At 41.7% G+C, this 19,582-nt stretch overlaps 1 protein-coding gene across 1 annotated transcript in view; it reads right to left on the bottom strand.

Annotated features, from left to right (window-relative positions):
* The window catches only part of apc2 (APC regulator of WNT signaling pathway 2), a 35,303-nt gene that overhangs the window by 11,470 nt on the left and 4,251 nt on the right, over positions 1–19,582 (bottom strand). The window contains exons 2-10 of the mRNA XM_021603466.3: positions 13,756–13,917; positions 10,879–10,969; positions 10,424–10,736; positions 10,129–10,237; positions 9,553–9,666; positions 9,149–9,235; positions 1,089–1,157; positions 352–739; positions 133–231 (exon numbers count right to left, since the gene is read on the bottom strand). Of these exons, the coding sequence (XP_021459141.3) occupies positions 133–231; positions 352–739; positions 1,089–1,157; positions 9,149–9,235; positions 9,553–9,666; positions 10,129–10,237; positions 10,424–10,736; positions 10,879–10,969; positions 13,756–13,896 (1,411 nt within the window). The 5' untranslated portion in view covers positions 13,897–13,917. The remainder of the gene's footprint in view (positions 1–132; positions 232–351; positions 740–1,088; positions 1,158–9,148; positions 9,236–9,552; positions 9,667–10,128; positions 10,238–10,423; positions 10,737–10,878; positions 10,970–13,755; positions 13,918–19,582) is intronic.

Here is a 19,582-nt window from a genome sequence, read left to right on the forward strand (position 1 = left end):
AAACAGAGACACACCAGCCATGCACATCACAAACTGAACAATCACTTCATTCACATATAATATTTGTCAGTAAGGTTATGCTTTATCATCTTTGCTGGAAGTATATTTCCCATTGACATGTTGTTCACTAACCTAGTTCATTCATGGCTTGTCGGTATTCCTCCTCAAAGGAGAGCTTCATGACAGCACACATGGCCTGGCAGATCTGGGGCTCCAATGTCTCAGGGATGTCTGAATACAACACAGACAAGTACAGCTGGAATTACATTCACATTCACAGTATAATCCACAGTGTGCTATAGGAGATGGCATTAATCGCCTAAAATAATCCTGCTTCTCTCCACTACTAACCTGTGGTTGTAGTACCTCCGGGGGAGGGCCTCCCCACGTGGCTCTCGATCCAGTCCCAGCCGCTGTCACAGTGCGAGCGGATCTGCTCCAGCACGTGCAGCACCCTCATCTCCCGCCGGGCTTGGCCCTCGTCTGGCTGGGAGTACACTATGTTGTGCAGGGCAGCGCTGGCTCTGGATCGGGCCTCCCGGCTGCACCCTGTACTTCCATCCGCCTCTCCGGCGCCCCCTGGGCCGTCGTGAAGGATCTGCACCAGCAGGGGTACACACCCTGACTTGCGCATGGCGATGCAGCTGTCTTGGGAGCTGGACATGGTCAGCAGAGTGCGGGACATCTCCTCCCTGTCCCGGTTGGCCAACATGGAGAGCAGCCAGAACACCATCTCCACCTAATCCAGATAAAATACAAAATGGCCGTGGTGAGTACGTATTTAATTCTCCTTCATTTTGACTTTTGTATTTTAAATACTTGTATTTTACTACAATATTTTACAACAACGACTTGAGAAGAATGTTTGATATTATAACATTGGCATGCATGACCAACGAATCGGAAAATGGTGGATGGATAGTATCATATGCATGTAAGCTCCACTTTTGCTACACATGGCAGGGCAATGGGACCATTATTGTCCACCTAAACAAATATTAATCTAGATAATGCAAAGCCAGTAATGTAAACTGCATTGTAGATCTGAACTGGCATTCATCATACTAAATATGTAATGGTGCCCTTACTTTGCTTCCATCTCCTTGTGCATCAATCGCAGAAGAAGACAGCGCATTTTCTGTTTCACAGCTTGAGATCTGCAAATACAGAAAGGGATAGGAAATGGCATGGTTTTAAAATGCTTCATGTCAATGAGGGTCAAGTAATGTGCATTATTTCTTGTTTTGCAGCATGAGAGTCATGTTTGCTTTGAACTTTCAAAACAGTCTTCACGATCAAGCCGGTCCCCAAGTGCCCTCGAGAAAATGTATTTGGTCATTAATTGCAGACTAAATCTCTAAATTACGTAGAGATGTATGGATCAATCCCAAAGGTTATGTAAATGAGAACAAAATCGTTTAAATTAAATTATTCTATAGTTTCCATTTGTGTAGTTTTCTTTGATCTAACAGACTTAATTTTGAAATAATGCCATTTGAATGGAAAGATTGATACATTATTTATTCACAGTGTGTTAGCTAGTATCTCGTGAATTATTGTACAAATATAATTATACCTGATAGGTAGGCCTAAATAAATAAGAAATGTATGCAGCTGCTGGCATTGGTAGATCATTGGAATTTCATACAAGTTAATAAACAAATGTTCTACATTTTCTGTTCAATCCTAAGTATTTAGGAGTCAGCGTCAAAAACCAGAGTGAGATGTTATTGTCAATAGACAGCTACAGTGCCTTCCCGAAATTATTCATACCCCTTGACTTATTCCACATTTTGATGTTACAACTTGAATTTAAAATTGATTAAATTCTCACCCATCTACACACAATATCCCATAATTAAACATTTATTTAAAATGTAAAAATAAAAATAAAAATATCTTATTTACATAAGGATTCACACCCTGAGTTAATACTTTGTAGAAGTACATTTGGCAGGGATTACGGCTGTTATTCTTTCTGGGTAAGTCTCTAAAATTCTTCAAACTTTGTCAAATTACTAGACAACCATTTTCAAGTCTTGCCATAGAATTTCAAGTAGATTTAAGTCAAAACTGTAACTCTGCCACTCAGGAACAGTCACTGTCTTCTTAGTAAGACACTCCAGTGTAGATTTGGCCTTGTTTTTGGTTATTGTCCTACTGAAAGGTGAATTAATCTCCCAGTGTCTGGTGGAAAGCAGACTGCACCAGATTTTCTATTTCATACATTTTTTATCCTGAAAAAGATTCTAGTACTTAACGATTACAAGTCTGTGAAATGCTGCTTTAGTGCCTTGTTGCAAACAGAATGTATGTTTTGGAATATTTTTTACTCTTTACAGGCTTCATTCTTGTCAATTAGGTTTTTATTGTGGAGTAACTACAATATTAAACTCTATAACTGTTTTAAAATCCCTGATCTGTTTTCTTCCTCTCTGGCAACTGAGTTAGGAAGGACGCCTGTATCTTTGTAGTGACGGGAAGTATTGATACACCATCCAAAGAGTAATTAATAACTTCACCATGCTCAAATGGATATTCAATGTCTGCTTTTTCTAGGTGCTTTCTTTGCGATCATTGGAAAACCTCACTGGTCTTTGTGGTTGAATCTGTGTTTAAAATTCACTGCTCGAGTCACGACTTCCGCCGAGGTCAGTCCCTCTCCTTGTTCGGGCGGTGTTCGGTGGTCGACGTCACCGGTCTTCTAGCCATTGCCAATCGCCCTTTCATTTTCCATTTGTTTTGTCTTGTTTTCCCGCACACCTAGTTTGCATTCCCTCATTACTTGTCTTGCATATAACCCTCTGTTTCCCCCCATGTCTGTGTGTGGAATTGTTATATGTAAATGTATGTGTACTCCAGGCTGGTTTGCGCCGTGTGTGTTTTGTTTTGTGTTTTGTTCGCCTCAATAAAGGGCTCCGTGTGCTTCCCATTTCTGCTCTCCTGCGCCTGACTTCCCTGCAGCCAGTTACACACTCCTTTACAGCTCGACTAATGAACCTTACAGAGAATTGTATGCGTGGGGTACATAGAGGAGGTAATTATTTAAAAAATCATGTTAAACACTTATTGCACAAAGTCTATGCTACGTATTGTTGACTTGTTAAACATATTTTTACTCCTGAACTTAAGGCTTGCCATAAATAAGGGGTTGAATACTTATTGACTCAATTTCAGCTTTTAATTTTTAATTTGTAAAAATGTCAAAAACATTGTGTGCAGGCCAGAGACAAAAAATCTCAATGTAATCCATTTTATATTCAGGCTGTAAAACAACAAAATGTGGACAAAGGGGTGTGAATACTTTCTGAAGGCACTGTATAAATACATTTAATTTCAGCTAATTTAATTTCAACTCTATAATATCTTGGCCCTGCGGACAGACATACTCTTCATCGGGTACCAGCTGCACACTCCAAGCATACAGACCACACTCCATTTACATTCGACATACCAATTGGCTACATCACAAATCATCAGAGAATATCTATCCACTCTTTTATCCTCCCAACCCATCACCATGGTAACCCTTGGTGCTGCAGGGTGTGTGTGTGCGTGTGTGTGTGTGAGAGAGCCTGTGCCTGATCACGCCAAAGACTCACTCTCAGACAAAGGGGGAGGGCTATAGACATATGCTTGTCTGAATACCTCCATGTTGTAAGCAATAAAGTGTTATCTCGCCAATAACAAGACAACCATGCTAAATGTGTCTGTGTTTTGATGGATTGAATCTGCAGTAGCTTTTACCCCATTAATTGTCGCAGTTCAAATACATAATCAATAGCTTACAATGTATTGACCAGGAACCTGCTGTCTGCTACAAGATGGATGACAATAGCTCTGAAAAACATGGAACAATGTGTCTATTGTATAAAAAAAAAAAAAAATAGGCAAGTCAGTTACAATGACGGCCTACCAAAAGCCCTCCTGCGGGGACAAGGGCTGGAATAAAAATATAGGACAAAACACACATCACGACAAGAGAGACAACACAGCACTACATAAAGAGAGACCTAAGACGACAACATGTCATGTTGTGTTGCTGCCATGCTAACAATATGGTAGCAACAACAACATGGCAGAAGCACAACATGGTACCAACATTATTGGGCACAAACAACAGCACAAAGGGCAAGGTGGAGACAACAATACATCACAAGAAGCAGCCAAAACTGTCAGTAAGAGTGTCTAAGTCTTTGAATGAAGAGATTGAGATAAAACTGTCCAGTTTGAGTGTTTTTTGCAGCTCGTTCCAGTCGCTAGCTGCAGCGAACTGAAAAGAGGAGCGACCCAGGGATGTGTGTGCTTTGGGGACCTTTAACCGAATGTGACTGGCAGAACGAGTGTTGTATGTGGAGGATGAGGGCTGCAGTAGGTATCTCAGATGGAGGGAGTGAGGCCTCAGAGTTTTATAAATAAGCATCGACCAGTGGGTCTTGCGATGGGTAAACAGAGATGACCAGTTTACAGAGGAGTATAGAGTGCAGTGATGTGTCCTATAAGGAGCATTGGTGGCAAATCTGATGGCCGCTTGAGAGCACCCTTACCTGCCGATCTATAAATTACTTCTCTGTAATCTAGAATGGGTAGGCTGGTCATCTGAATCAGGGTTAGTTTGAAAGAGGAGCGATTACGATAGAGGAAACCAAGTCTAGATTTTACCTTAGCCTACAGCTTTGATATGTACTGAGAGAAGGACAGTGTACTGTCTAGCCATACTCCTAAGTACTATAATGAGGTGACTACCTAAAGCTCTAAACCCTCAGAGGTAGTAATCACACGGTGGGGAGAGGGGCACACGGTGGGGAGAGGGGCATTCTTACTAAACCACATGACCTTTGTTTTGGAAGTATTCAGAACAAGGTTAAGGGCAGAGAAAGCTTGTTGGACATTAAGAAATCTTTGTTGTAGCCCCTTTTATTTATTTCTCCCTGCATCCTGACACTATAGAGATCATTGCTATTCTCCTATAGAGCACCCACAGACAGAAACACAGACACATAGACGGGCCAGTCTGGGACCCAGGTAACATTGTTTTAGACAACCGAAACACACCTCCCTTCTTTGCCAAGTTTGCAGTCCCTAAGCAACTCTATACTTTCTGAGAGGAGCGACCAATTGGAGCCGAGCTAAAGAGTGGTAAAGCCTGCATTCTGCATAGCAGCACGGCAGCACTGGAGAGCATAGCCAGGGAGCGACACAAGGTGAGAGGGATAGAGAGAGAGAGAGAGAGAGAGAGAGAGAGATGCGGCTGGGCCTGCTGCGCAGTGCAGCAGCTAAGCTCAGTCAGCTCAAGGTTAATATAAAAGTGGATTTTCAGTATATTACAGGATAACAGCATTCCACACTCTACAGGATTAGATCCTACTTGTATAATAGGTATTCTGTAAACAGTCACAGTGCACTGTCCTTATTAGAATCATATGTTCAAGCATCAACCCCCCATAAAAACCATATAGGATGGAATAAACATCATTGGCATGTACAGTAAATACTAATAAAATATTATACTTATGTAAAACAGGTGATTCTGTATTAGAATTTTAGTTTGAATTGATAATAAAATAGTACGAAGGCCCAATCAAACGGTCACTTCATAAAATGTACAATATATTGTTTTGGTTAACCAACAGATCTCTTTTTGTTTATCCCGGTTTTTCTAGGCCAAAGGTTCAGGTTGAATCTGATAAATTATGAAATTGCCTCAATCGAATTGTCTACAATGATTTATTTAAACTAGTTCATAATTAATTAACCCAAAGTGGAACCCCCTCAAGTAAAATAACTGATTATGTGAATCAATATATGAAGAATATATGAACTCGTTTTAAACCTGAAATTCCCAAACTTGGTGTAACCAGTTAATCACTGTTTTCAAATTCACAATTATCAAGTTTCAACCAAAAACCAAATGATCTCATCGGTGTTGCTCATCAATATCAAATGAACGGGAGCAGCTTGTGGGTTTTCCAGGCGTAGACACGGGGAGCCAGGCCCACCCAATAAGATTGGCTAATATACATAAATCATTTTGATTTCATTTGTATGCTTTACCTGTCAGTCTTCTAAACGGGACATGATGTGTCTTTACTTGACTTGGGCATGAGCTCACCGGAACGGAGGACCGGCACCTCCTAAAGAATATTATCTCGAAAGAATTGAGGAGTTCCTGCACCTAAATATAAACGGTACCGGTACCCAACTCAAGCACTGGCCTAAACATGCATTCACCGTCAGATAGAATTCATAGCAAGCAGTAAGGGGGTGCTGGGAAAACGAAAGAGATTGACAACTTGTAAAGTAAACAAGTAAAATGGCCAAACGAAGCTCACTATGAGATTTTTTTCAAGAGGCAGTGTATAGACGAGAAGGTTGGAGCATTTGTCAAGTTATTTGATATCAGTGATTTAGCCATGAAGGGCCTCCACCCTCTAGATCAATCACTGATTGCATTATTCTAATCTGAGGGCCTTAAAGACAGTTTTGGTACATTCAGAGACACTGATCACCACTACAACACTGTTTTTATGCAACACTTTCAGAAATCAGGAACGCGCCCTCCGCTGAAACATGACCATCAGTCCAGTGAAATAAAAAAAATAAAAAAATAAAATAAACAAGTTATTTCAAGTTATGCTCCGATGTGCCTCACAAAGTAATAGGCTATAACAACTGACCTATTACCAGTGTTATCATACAGCCTAGCTATAACAACTGACCTATTACCAGTGTTATCATACAGCCTAGCTATAACAACTGACCTATTACCAGTGTTATCATACAGCCTAGCTATAACAACTGACCTTTTACCAGTGTTATCATATAGCCTAGCTATAACAACTGACCTTTTACCAGTGTTATCATATAGCCTAGCTATAACAACTGACCTTTTACCAGTGTTATCATATAGCCTAGCTATAACAACTGACCTTTTACCAGTGTTATCATATAGCCTAGCTATAACAACTGACCTTTTACCGGTGTTATCATATAGCCTAGCTATAACAACTGACCTATTACCAGTGTTATCATACAGCTTAGCTATAACAACTGACCTATTACCAGTGTTATCATATAGCCTAGCTTGAGAATCGAGTTTTGAAATATAAGGGACTCTACATCTCTTATTATACTATATATGAAAATAGGCAAATGCATGAAACAATATTTATTTCCAGTCAACATAAATAGCCTGTAATTTATTTATTTTTTTTTAAATGGGGGGGAGGGGGATAAAACTGCCCTGTAGTTAGGCCCTATAGGCTATTTATAATTTAATTGATATCAAACAATACATTGTAGGCACACTCCATCTTCCGCGCCCAGCAGAGAATTGCACTCTGCTTGCATTTTGACTCATAAAGTGACCTCGGTTAAGAAAAGGTTGGTGACCACTGTTTTAGTCAATATAGGCTATGGCCTAGTATTATGTGTATTAGCATACTACTAGGCTATTATTTAAGTTTCCTTTGATGATGTCTAATGCAAACCGGATCTACTTTGATTGGCCTCCGTGCCAGTGATTAACACTAAACAGGCCTCGTTGGACACCCCCTTCGGGCCAATGACGTGTCTTTTGAAAATCAACATTCTAACTGTCTGCTCTTTCTGTTACTATATAGACATCAAAACATCTTACCTGCTTGCGACTGTAGGATCATTTGCAAAGATCCTTTTTGGCACTCTGTTTCATTTCCCTGCCTCTGTGTCAATTCCAAGCTGCACGGTTCATTACATTCTTCATATATATTTTAACAATTGATAATATTCTTACCCATCAGACTATTGTCAATTTAATCTGGTCTTTAGGCTAACTCTATTGTTGCGTGTGAAATTAGTTTCGATATAGTTAGGTGTAGTTTCGACGGGTCATCATCAGCTTCACAGGTTTGATAGGCATGAAAAGAAAAAAGACGTGTCCTCTTTTTAAACTGCTAACACAAATTCTGTTTGTGATATTAAGATTTGAACAACGATAGTGTGTTAGATAGACTTATTTACAAAAAGTCAAGCATGGGGGGGGGGGGGGGGGCATACGTTTAAAAATGGCAAAGCAATTAAAAAAAGTACATTTGTTTTTAGTCAATATGACGCTCTCTGCTTTCCTAGTGTTAAATGCTTACATTTGTGGCCGCCTAGCCTAGCCTAGCATCTCCTGGTATCTGAGCCAGTGAGAGGTTACCAAGCCTATTGCAATCATTACTGTTACATAAGGGCATTATATTATAGTCTCATTGTCTATTCATTATATGTCTATGGTTATTTATATGCCTGCGTGTAAGGTCTATGTGAGTCGCATGTGAAATGCAAGTCACGGATTTCCGTTGGCCTACGAGACTATTTGGTCTGTAATCCGAAATCACATGTACTATGGTTTGTTGTGTGCGGTCCATTACAGTAGGGTATAAGGTCGGCTATGCTTTTATGATCATTTAATGAGGATTTGAGTGCCCAAATTTTGCCCAACCCACATTTATTTTCTGGCCCTGCCATCAACAGATTTCTGCCTGCGCCACCGCACAGCATGAAACGTTTATTTTAAAACCCAATATGGTGGTGTGCCTGTGTACTCTCAAAAAATCATCAATAAAGATGTTTCTAGAAGACACATCAAACATCACTCAGTTTCAGCACGTGTCGATGTTGAAGGCAGCGGCGTGGCACTGCGCCTGTTTGTGTACCGGCCCCCTGTAGTGATTGCATAGCACCGATAAAACATGCAGCGCGGTGCTGACAAGACACAGGAGAGGAATTAGAGAGGGAAATATTAAACCAGTCACAGGACGGGGAAAACTGACAATATGATTTAAATTCACCGACAGATGCCGAGAGGCGGGGGACAACGTGAAATCAATCACATCGGAGGGAAACTAATCCTTGTCATCTTTCATGTTTTACAGTACAAAATCATTTTGTGAAAACAGAACACAGGATTATCTACCGCACCTCAATCGTTGTGTGTATTGACTGTTCATAATGGCCTTTGCAGTTGAAGTCTTATGTACATACAGTACTTCAGAAAACCAATTATTCTGTGCTGCCTCTGTTGGACAGTCGACACTAGGCCCCTTTGTTTTACCTGTATCTCAAGTGTGTGTGTGTGTGTGTGTGTGTGTGTGTGTGTGTGTGTGTGTGCTGTTTATTTCACCTCACACGGGTTCTTTTCCTGGGTGCCTCTGGACTCCTTGGCCTCCTGTAGCTCTTTCTCTAGCTGTTCCAGACGAGCCACACGGATCTGCGAGGGGAGACAGAGAGGGATGAGCAAGTGAGAGAGGGAGAGTCTTTGGTCGCCACGGACATTTTGTGAGGTGACAAACATTGTAAAACACCCTCCATAACAGCACAGTTTTTAATTTCTGCGTTTTTTACATGTCAATTGTGTATGGATATGGATATGCAGGCCAAACTGGGCCATCTGTTGCATCCCAAACACGTTTCAGGAAGAAGTACCACACTCAATAATGTAAGTGAATGCTTTGACAACAGCTGCCAAATGTCACAGTCTGTGTTGCCATTCCAGAGACAGACTTGGCAGAGAGTCCTTCTCCTTACCTGAGTCCGCTGGACCATTTCATCGCTGGTTCCGAAGCGTTCCTCCATGACAGAACGCAACTGCTGCGCCTCGAACTCCAGCTGCTGCCGAATGAGGTCCATCTGTATGGAGAACTATGACAATAAGGAAGCGGAGGTTAGTTCCCACGCAACACAAGAATCAATTTTGAAACAAAATGGTTGCTAGTTTGAATCTCACCTGCACACCTGTTTAAACAATAATGAGTTGATTTCATGACAATGAGCATACCAACAAAACATTTTTTTGTGTATATCTATGTAAACCAGGGGTGTCAAACTCATTCTTCCCCAGGGGCCGCATTCGGTCTTCAACAAGGTCTGGAGCACTGCACTGAAAATTGGTTATATTTCCTCGCTGTCAAAATGGTCAAAAAGTAGTCCTCTATCCATCGGTTTTGGAATTTTCAAATGCTCCCTGACTGTTTAGCTTTCATTTAGCTGATTATTAACGAGCTGGACACAGTCAAGAATCTGTATGAATGTAGGTCCATTATAATTTCTACACAGTTTAAATTTTGTTTTAGGCATTTTAAAGTATATTGAGTTTGCTCTCACTGTGTCGATGCGTGGCAGTTGGTTCAGCCGCTGAGACAGGCCCTGGAGCTGGCTGTAGTACCAGTGACGCTCCCTCTCCTCCTTGTCTATCTCACTCACCAGCATGGCCCTGGAACACACACAGCCACACAAACCTTTAACACATAGACTACCATCCGCAACATCACTGGGGATTCATAGTACCTCACCTTTTTTAATGTGGGGGGGGAGACTACAGATTTCCAGTGAATGATGATGTTTAAGGTAGTATTACAGGTAATGCATGCATCTGATTGAAAAATGGTAAAGAGCTTACCTCTCTTTGTAGAGGTCTTCCAGATGCTGGGCCGTGATACGTCCGTCTCCCAGCATGGCTTTGGCCAGGGCTCCATCCATGAGGTGGGGGTGTCCAGGATGCACGGCCGTGCCCTCCCCTGACAGAGAGGAGCTCTGGCGGGATGAAGGCCGTAGGGGGCTCCTGGCTCTGGAGGAGGAGGGAGGCAAGCAGGCCAGACGATCGTCCATGTCACTCGACTGAGCTGCCAGACTGGCTAGACTGTCTGGCAGGACGCGCAGATTGTGCGGCTGGTACTTCAGCTCATAGTAGTTGGTCAGGTCCATGTGCAACTCTGAGAGAGAAAGAGAGAGATTCATTTTTTTTTATGAACCATTGAAATGTCCTATAATTGAATGAGCTGTGTACAATATCAGTTTAATGCAAGACAGACATTAAAATGGGAGAAAATAGATGGAAAACTACATCAGATGTACCTTTGAGCTGATCCAGCACATCAGTCCTCCCTGAGGAGGCCAAAGTGCCAGCCTCCAGCTCCAGTTTATTCTGCAGGCCCTTCAATACCCCCTAGAGTGGAGAAAGCAAATCATAATTACTGTGTCAACTTCAAATTGCTGTTGTGGCCACAGTAAAACAACAAAAAAGAGTTACAACCTGCTGGGTCTCTGATGACCTAGAGGTGAAATAAACCAAGCAATGAAAACACTGTATATGACTCCTGTTCCACTCCTTTTTATCCTCTCGTAAGATGGCATATCATAGCAGCTTGCCTGAAATCCCAGCCTTTCTTTGAATGAATGTCCTCTTACTGGAAGAGATACATTTTTTTTCTTCTTCAGATGGACAGTTTGGTCTGTTTGCCACCAGTATCCGGCAGTGTTCTCTACAGAGAATCTTGGTTTTCTGCTGATGGCTAAAGCCGACCTCAGGAATTTAAAGGCTTTAGCTGGGGATTATCCAGCTGTGCTCAGCATCTGGGCACATGTGCCAGAGGAGTTGTGGGACAAACCCACGTGCATTGGGGTTGGCACCTATGATTACAGTTTCAGATTGAGAACTATCACGACCATGATTGATGTTGCTGGCTGCAGCTATGGGTCCGGAGAAATCGTATTTCGGGTATGTTTTGTTGTTCATTTCGTCAATTCTGATTTGAAATAATTCATTATGAAAGAAGGATGAGTGGGGCTTTTTTTAATAACCAGATTATGTTACATGTTTTGACCTTTCTGCTCATGCCTCTCAGAATCAAGTGCACAGTGTTTTAGTGGTAGTCCACAGTACACAGAATTTAGGCTAAAGCCACTCTAAAGCACAATGGAAAGCCCGATTCCACCACTCTTGGGATGGTCCCTAATTCTACCAGTAATCCAAACTCCCCTGACATTGAGAGTGTCTATTGGGTCAGAAGTAGCACAACAAAGCAATCAAATGGGTCTATGGTTTCTTCTCTCCATTTTCAAATGATGGCACATCGTTGGGAATACAAATCTCTATTCAGAGCCAGTAGAGAACCAATAGGTCTATTCCTCCCTGTGAATAAAATATGCCAAGGCAGAAGTCCCTGCTATCTCTTTCATCAGTTTTCCTCTATCTTTAAATGTTTTACATTTATTTCACTCCCTTTTTTCTCCCCAATTTCGTGGTATCCAATTGTTAGTAGTTACTATCTTGTCTCATCGCTACAACTCCTGTACGGGCTCGGGAGAGACGAAGGTCAAAAGTCACGTGTCCTCCGAAACACAACCCAACCAAGCAGCACTGCTTCTTAACACAGCGCGCATCCAACCCGGAAGCGACCCGCACCAATGTGTCGGAGGAAACACCGTGCACCTGGCGACCTTGGTTAGCATGCACTACACTCGGGCCCGCCACAGGAGTCGCTGGTGCACGATGAGACAAGGATATCCCTACCAGCCAAACCCTCCCTAACCCGGACTACACTAGGCCAATTGTGCGTCGCCCCACGGAGCTCCCGGTCGCGGCCGGCTGCGACAGAGCCTGGGCGCGAACCCAGAGTCTCTGGTGGCACAGCTGGCGCTGCAGTTCCTCTCTGTCTTTTGAAGAAGGAAATCATTTTCCAAATAACACAGTTTGATTTGAAGTAACAGTGACAAGAGCTGGGTGATTATGCAGGATAGAGCTGATTTATTCCCGAGGTAACGCAAGGACTCTGCAATGTTCTGCAGGAGATGAAGTGGTACACAGAGTCGGGGTGTGCCATTTAATCTCCATCTGATCCCGATCATATTAATCCACACTGATATCATATTATGATGAATGTCTATAAAGGCCAACCGTTTTGTCAATAGACAGACGAATACCAAACAGCAAACCATCCTTGCAATGACACATGGTGTGACAGAAACTTGAAGCGGATTCTTTCCTGGAATCCAGGGAGAGGATTGGCCACAGAGGGGGGAAAAAAGGACTATCCGGTCAGACACACAGGGATTTCAAACAGCAAAAAAAATCTATAATGAGAAAACATCTTATGGGCTGAATGGTCTAATGATTTCCTTCTTCCTCAGCGGCTTGTCTCAATCCCTGCTGGCATCATTACTGTAACAAAGACAACCGGATGGATCCGTGCAGAAAGAGGAATGATTCAAGTGTGGCCCAGTGCCTCGTCTATCTAGGCTAGGGATGCTAGCCATGAAGCATTAGCATCTCCAGTCACTCAGGAGGGAAACTGGGTCACTAGTGAAGGAGTTACATGAAGTCTACAGCATCCTCCAGAGTTGGGGCTGAACTCTATCCATCTTGGGCAGAACTGAGTGGATTTTGAATTGGAATACGTCCTATCTGTATCTCAATTATGCTATTAGCCACGACTTGACAAAATAGAGGGAAGGATCCTACATCTTAATTTGAGCCTGTTTGCTACTGCAGGAAAATAATCTTGCAGCAACAGGAAATGTGAATTATGTGGATTATAATTAATGGACATTTTTGTAGTGGTTGATACATTTTTGGTAAGGGAGAATCGTCTGAAATTTCAATGGTGAAATTACTAACATCAGAAGCCTTTTTAAATCCTCAAATACACTACAGGTTTGACATTTCTCCTGCAACATGGTGATCAAATTAAGATCCTACATCTGTAGGCATAGATAAATTCCAAAATAAAAACATTGTCTTTTAGATACCAAAGCAACACTTTATCTTAGCAACACTTAATCATCTGTGTCTTAAACGTTTTAAAATCTTTGGTCTATATGCAACGAAACAACAAACTATAAGGTCAATGCAATGGTTGAACTTCCACCTTTGCGACATCAAATCAACACTCGAATCCTATCCTATTATTATTTCCCCCATAGCCCTGGGGTCATCCCTTTGCCCTCTCTCACCTTCATGTCGGTGGTCTCGTTCTCGAGCTTAGACAGGTGGTTGGAGTTGTCCTCCAGCTCTCTACGCAGATGGGAGTTCTCCTGGCGGAGAGCTTCCACCTGGTAGACCAGCTGGTCATAGGAAGCCGTGGAGTTTGCCATCTTCAGGCAGTGTTGTGGTCCCTGCACGGAAGGAGAAACAAGTGAGATTGAAGGTTAGTGTGGTGTGGAGGTTAGCTTCTTGGCAAACTCTGGCATATCATGCATTTCTTATTATAAGGTTATTTCATTGTCTTTGCAGAATCATTTATAGGAAAACTGCCCGTTTCATTTCCCAATTGATACTTATGCAGCACATAGATAAAAAGAGATGCTCAGGGCTCCTCCATATGTACACTACCGTTCAAACGTTTGGGGTCACTTAGAAATGTCCTTGTTCTTTAAAGAACAGCACATTTTTTGTCCATTAAAATAGCATCAAATTGATCAGAAATACAGTGCAGGCATTGTTAATGTGAGTCGGAGTCACCTCTTAACCGTTGACGTTGAGACTGGTGTTTTGCGTGTATTATTTAATGAAGCTGCCAGTTGAGTACTTGTGAGGCGTCTGTTTCTCAAACTAGACACTCTGATGTACTTGTCCTCTTGCTCAGTTCTGCCCCAGGGCCTCCCACTCCTCTTTCTATTCTGGTTAGAAGGGATTAGAACACAGCGTTGTACGAGATCTTCAGTTTCTTGGAAATTTCTCGCATGGAATAGCCTTCATTTCTCAGAACAAGAATAGACTGACGAGTTTTAGAAGAAAGTTATTTGTTTCTAGCCATTTTGACCCTGTAATTGAACCCACAAATGCTGATGCTCCAGATACTCAACTAGTCTAAAGAAGGCCAGTTTTATTGCTTCATTAATCAGAACAACAGTTTTCAGCTGTGCTAACATAATTGCAAAATGGTTCTCTAATGATCCATTAGCCTTTTAAAATGATAAACTTGGATTAGCTAACACAACGTGCCATTGGAACACAGGAGTGATGGTTGCTGATAATAGGCCTCTGTACACCTATGTAGATATTCCATTTAAAAAATCTGCTGTTTCTAGCTTCAATCGTCATTTACAACATTAACAATGTCTACACAGTATGTATTGATCAATTTTATGCTATTTTAAAATGGACCAAAAAAATTGATTTTCTTTCGAAAACAAGGACATTTCTAAGTGACCCCAAACTTTTGAGTGGCAGTGTCGATATAAACAATGTAGAACATGCGAAGGGCTCCTCCGGCTACATCCCTTCTCTCTCCTCTCTGCAGTGTAAGGTTGGCAGCAGATGGTACACAGAGAACCTAATCATCTGTCAAATCAAGTTTAGCTCGGTTTTGATCAATCTTTGTGCTTGGCCGAGCCTGAATTCACTCTCAGTGTGGCCATTCAATATTGGCAATGTGCTCTGCAGTTTGTTTAAGCAACGCTTTAATCTGGTTTTAGAGTCTATGGTTGTTATGGATATTGGATAATATTATGGTATTTGATACCGCTGGTTACAGCAGTTGAATATAAAACCATATCAAAATGACATTGCAGCATACAGTATTTATTATAGTTGCTGTTCATTTGAAACTTTTGTGCATCATTTGTGTATACATCACATTGTAACTCATAAATTGGATGTGCTACAGATGTAGGATCTTAATTTGACCAGTATTTTCACAGTAAAGTAATCCTGCAGCAACAGGATTTGAACGTTTCTCCCATAATGTTACTTGAGCAGTGGTTAAGCTATTAGTTTATTAAAATGAGGGTACATGAAAGGTGCAATACTGTTAATATAACAGTATTATAATATATGTGTTAGTGTGGGTTTTCAGTGAATTTATGTAAATCATAAAGCTTATCTGCATTTCCTGTGGTGCAGTAAATGTTCTGCAACAAAAGAGTGATCAGATTAAGATCCTACACCTGCACATGTTATTTGATAATTTGTTACTAGATAAGAAATGTTGTCAGTGAGGAAAAACAATGCAGCCGTTTTGATAAATGGGCTGCAGGGAGCCATTTTCTGAGGTTTGAAGGAGTGGAAGTGTTTCATAAATATATGGTACAATAAATCGAATTTGACTCCAATCTCACTACTGGTGGCTTTGATGCAATTATATAGAAGCAAATCAAATTCACAATTTCATCCCCAGTCACCTTGACATCAATGAAACCAAATGAAGCCAGTACGCATTTGTGCATAATGCCTGAAGCAGTCATTCGCTCTGCTTTTTATGGAGACTCCGACGGCAGTGACATATCTACATTATTAAAGCCTTCCTGCTCTTCATGACAACAACTGCAACAGTGATTCTCCTGGGTCTGTAATTTGACACATCATTTTTATGTGTAAGACTTGCACGACAAGTGGTGTGACATTTTGACTACTTGAGGATGTTTGCTTTTCAGAGAGAGCAAGAGCAATCGTCTGCTCTATTACGGAATTACAATGGTTGCTATTTTTAACAAAGAAATGAAATGTAACGCAGAATTGAAATGCATACATTTTGGGGGGGGGTAATTAATAGTTAGAAATATTACTTGTTGAAGAATTACTCGTCATCAAATCCCCACATGAATACAAACCGAGACATACAAAAAAAGACAAGTCTTATTCAAATTCATTTCAATGGGTTTTGATGACACTTCATTTCACTTGAACAAACGTTCATTCCTGCACAGTGCAGCCATCTGAATTGCTAAAGGACCTCGGCCAGTCTTTGTTAGCCCTAGTGATGAGATTCCCTTCCCGCAGCAGTAGCGTTGATAAGGGGGAGGTGCAATCCAGCCCACTTCGATATTACCGGAGGAGGGCGTCTGCGACTATGGACCACGGTGCTCTGGGGGCAGACAGGCAATGTCAGTGCGGCAAACCCTCCGCTGGAATAGTGCTGCATTTCATTACCTTGTGTCTGTCTTTCAACCCTTTAGGGAATTCACAGTGGAACAAAATGGAGGAGATAGGGCTGATGTGGTATTGGATTGAACGTGTTGAAATGTTTTATAGTAGAAAATAGAGGACTGGCACATACTCAAACTCAATCTGATTTGCATTGAGAAAAATATAATTGTTATTACGCAACATCAATGCACATTTGTATGTGATTGATTGTACAATATTTATTGGTGAAACAGAAATTTTGATTGCAACAATTATTTTTCCAAAGTGTGGGTTTGATTGAATTCGGTCCATTCTTTTGTTGTCCTGTCTGTGTACTCTGTTGCCTTATTCCGCTAAAGTCAAATCCCACAATTTCTCTCTCAACAAGCAAACTGAGCAATTACGTAATGTTCATTTAAAGTGAATGTCAGGCCAGAGTGTTATGCAAAGGACATCCACAAGCTTGGAAAAATCAATGTAACTCAAATACAGACTCGCAAATCAATACTGAATATCCAATGGGTTGGAGCAATGAAAGTGGTGGTATTTTTCCAAATGTTTCCATCAGCGAGTCACATTCTCTCACACACTGTTATCTGTGTCCACATGTACTGATAAGCAACGCAGTATGTTACTGCAATTAGGCGGGTGATGATATGCATCCAGCCTACACAAAGCAGCCTTAGCGTGTCTATCTAATGGCTGTGGACATATGGGGACACATCAATGCCAATGCCTTGAACACACAGCTCTTTATCATTTCAAAGTGGGGGACATGAAACACATTCGTTATTCTGCCGGACAGCATTGAAGGCAGTGTGGCAGTCTGTTGTTGAAGGCCAGCCACTGATGCTTGAGCAATGCTGGATAGGGAGTAGGTACTGAGGGGGCGTGTTGGATTGTGGTCCTAAGGGAATTCAATACAGCTGGTTGATTTTTCCAATTAGGTTTCTTCCATCAAAGGAATATATTCATGAGCTGGCTCACGGTTCAACGTTATCGCAACGTCCTTCCATCTTAATTGCCCTTGTGGCAAAAGCATTAATTGCAGTGACATATTTATGTCAGGTGATGGCTATTTCTCTTGCATTTTTTCCTCGCTCTCTTTTTATCCCCAACATGGCTCGTTCTGTTGTGTCCCATTTGCTGCTGGTGGGGCCGGAATGCATGCTGGGTAATCTGTGAGGAAATTGTCCCCCAGAGGAATAGAATTCAGACGAAGCCGTGTGAGTGTTAGCGAGCCTGCCAACGGAGTGCTAACAGTTCGAGACTGTTTCTATGGAAACAGCCAATCCCCTTTCACGCTCTGGAAAAGGTGGTAAAAGTGAGGATGAGATGAATAAAGGCCGAACCAATCAGAAGGGGTAATAGGGGGTAGGAGTAATCGATGTAGCAGAGCCAAACAACTCTATATTATATTCTCCATCCTGCAGCTATGTTGGACGGCACATCCCTATTGTGCGTGGTTAAGAAAGCAATTCATATAGTGCAAGTCTATTAATACCAGCCAAATGGAATGCTATTGACATGATGTGCTGTGTACTTCACAACTGGCTTGTGCAGTTTCCATTCAGAACCACAATCTGATGTTGAATCACTGTTTATTTCTATCAGTGAGTGACTAAAAGCACTACATCATCAGAAGTATCTGGACACATGCTCGTCAAACATCTGATTCCAAAATCATGGGCATTAATATGGAGTTGGTCCCAATTTTGCTGCTATAACAGCCTCCGCACTTCTGGGAAGGCTTTCCACTAGATGTTGGAACATTGCTGCAGGGACTTGTTTCCATTCAGCTAGCTGCAAGAAGATTAGTGACAAGTGGCAAGATGATTCCGAACTGATATATGACCATTTTCAGATTTCATAATAACTATGTTTAGGATTAAGTAATAGCCATGTTTAGACAATGTAAACAAACAAAAACGCAAACAAAGCCTTGTTCCACGCCTATAAGGTCAGGCTGAACATTAGCCATGCTAGAGCATAAATGCCCTTCAGCAGCAGTGGGCTGTGGACGAGCCGTGCTGTGATTAGCTAGTCAGCTCTGCACTACAGGCTCTCTCTCTCTCTCTCCAGTCATGCAAACACAATAGGAGCCAAAGGTCTGAGCCACATCCACTGGCTGCAACTGGCGCTTGTGAAGTCAGCGAACTAAGTCAGGCGAAACAAAAAGGCTAATCAAGAGCACTGTCCCCTGACGATGGACGATGACTCAAAGGCTGTGTGGGCATAAAAGGGGAAAAGGGGGTTCTGGGTTTGACAAGAAACAAGCAGACATCATGGTTTCTGAGTGTTGTCTTGTTGTGCTGAAACAGTCAAGGGCTTAAGTTTAGAGGTCCATGAGGGTTTGTAGGAGCCAAATAAGCTTTTTGTTGCCTCTCCCATCTTGTTTGTCATAATTATGGTCATATGTTTAAATACTTAGCCACTAATAGCAAGGATGCTGTAATAATAATACTAATTCTACTAATAAAAAATAAAAAAATAACAATAATTCGAATACATATTCATTAACAATAACCATATTATAATATCAAATAATAATAGGCTACTAATTTTCTAACATTACTGAGTTTCTAAATGTAGTTCAGTCCAAAAAAACAGTAGGTAAGTAATAGATTTGCGTTATCATGATCATCATAATATGTTTCTTTTTTACCCTATCATTAGGTTATCATTACATTGTTTACAGGGTGAGTCATTTCGATACAGTCCAACGGTCCGCAGCTCATTCTGTACAGTGAAAGTAGGCCATGAATGGCTGCGCAGAGTGTGAGGCCAGAACAAAGAACACAAGTAGCATACAGCTAGGATTCTCCCCCCGACCCACACTGCTGCATTATTTCTTCCTCCACCACCCTTTCCCTCCAAGACCGTCTGGTTACCACGGCAACGGCACCTACCCGTGAAGATGGCGAGCCTGAGGAT

Source organism: Oncorhynchus mykiss, chromosome 5 (genome assembly GCF_057628025.1).
Source record: "Oncorhynchus mykiss isolate SJ-2025 chromosome 5, ASM5762802v1, whole genome shotgun sequence".
NCBI lineage: Eukaryota > Metazoa > Chordata > Actinopteri > Salmoniformes > Salmonidae > Oncorhynchus > Oncorhynchus mykiss.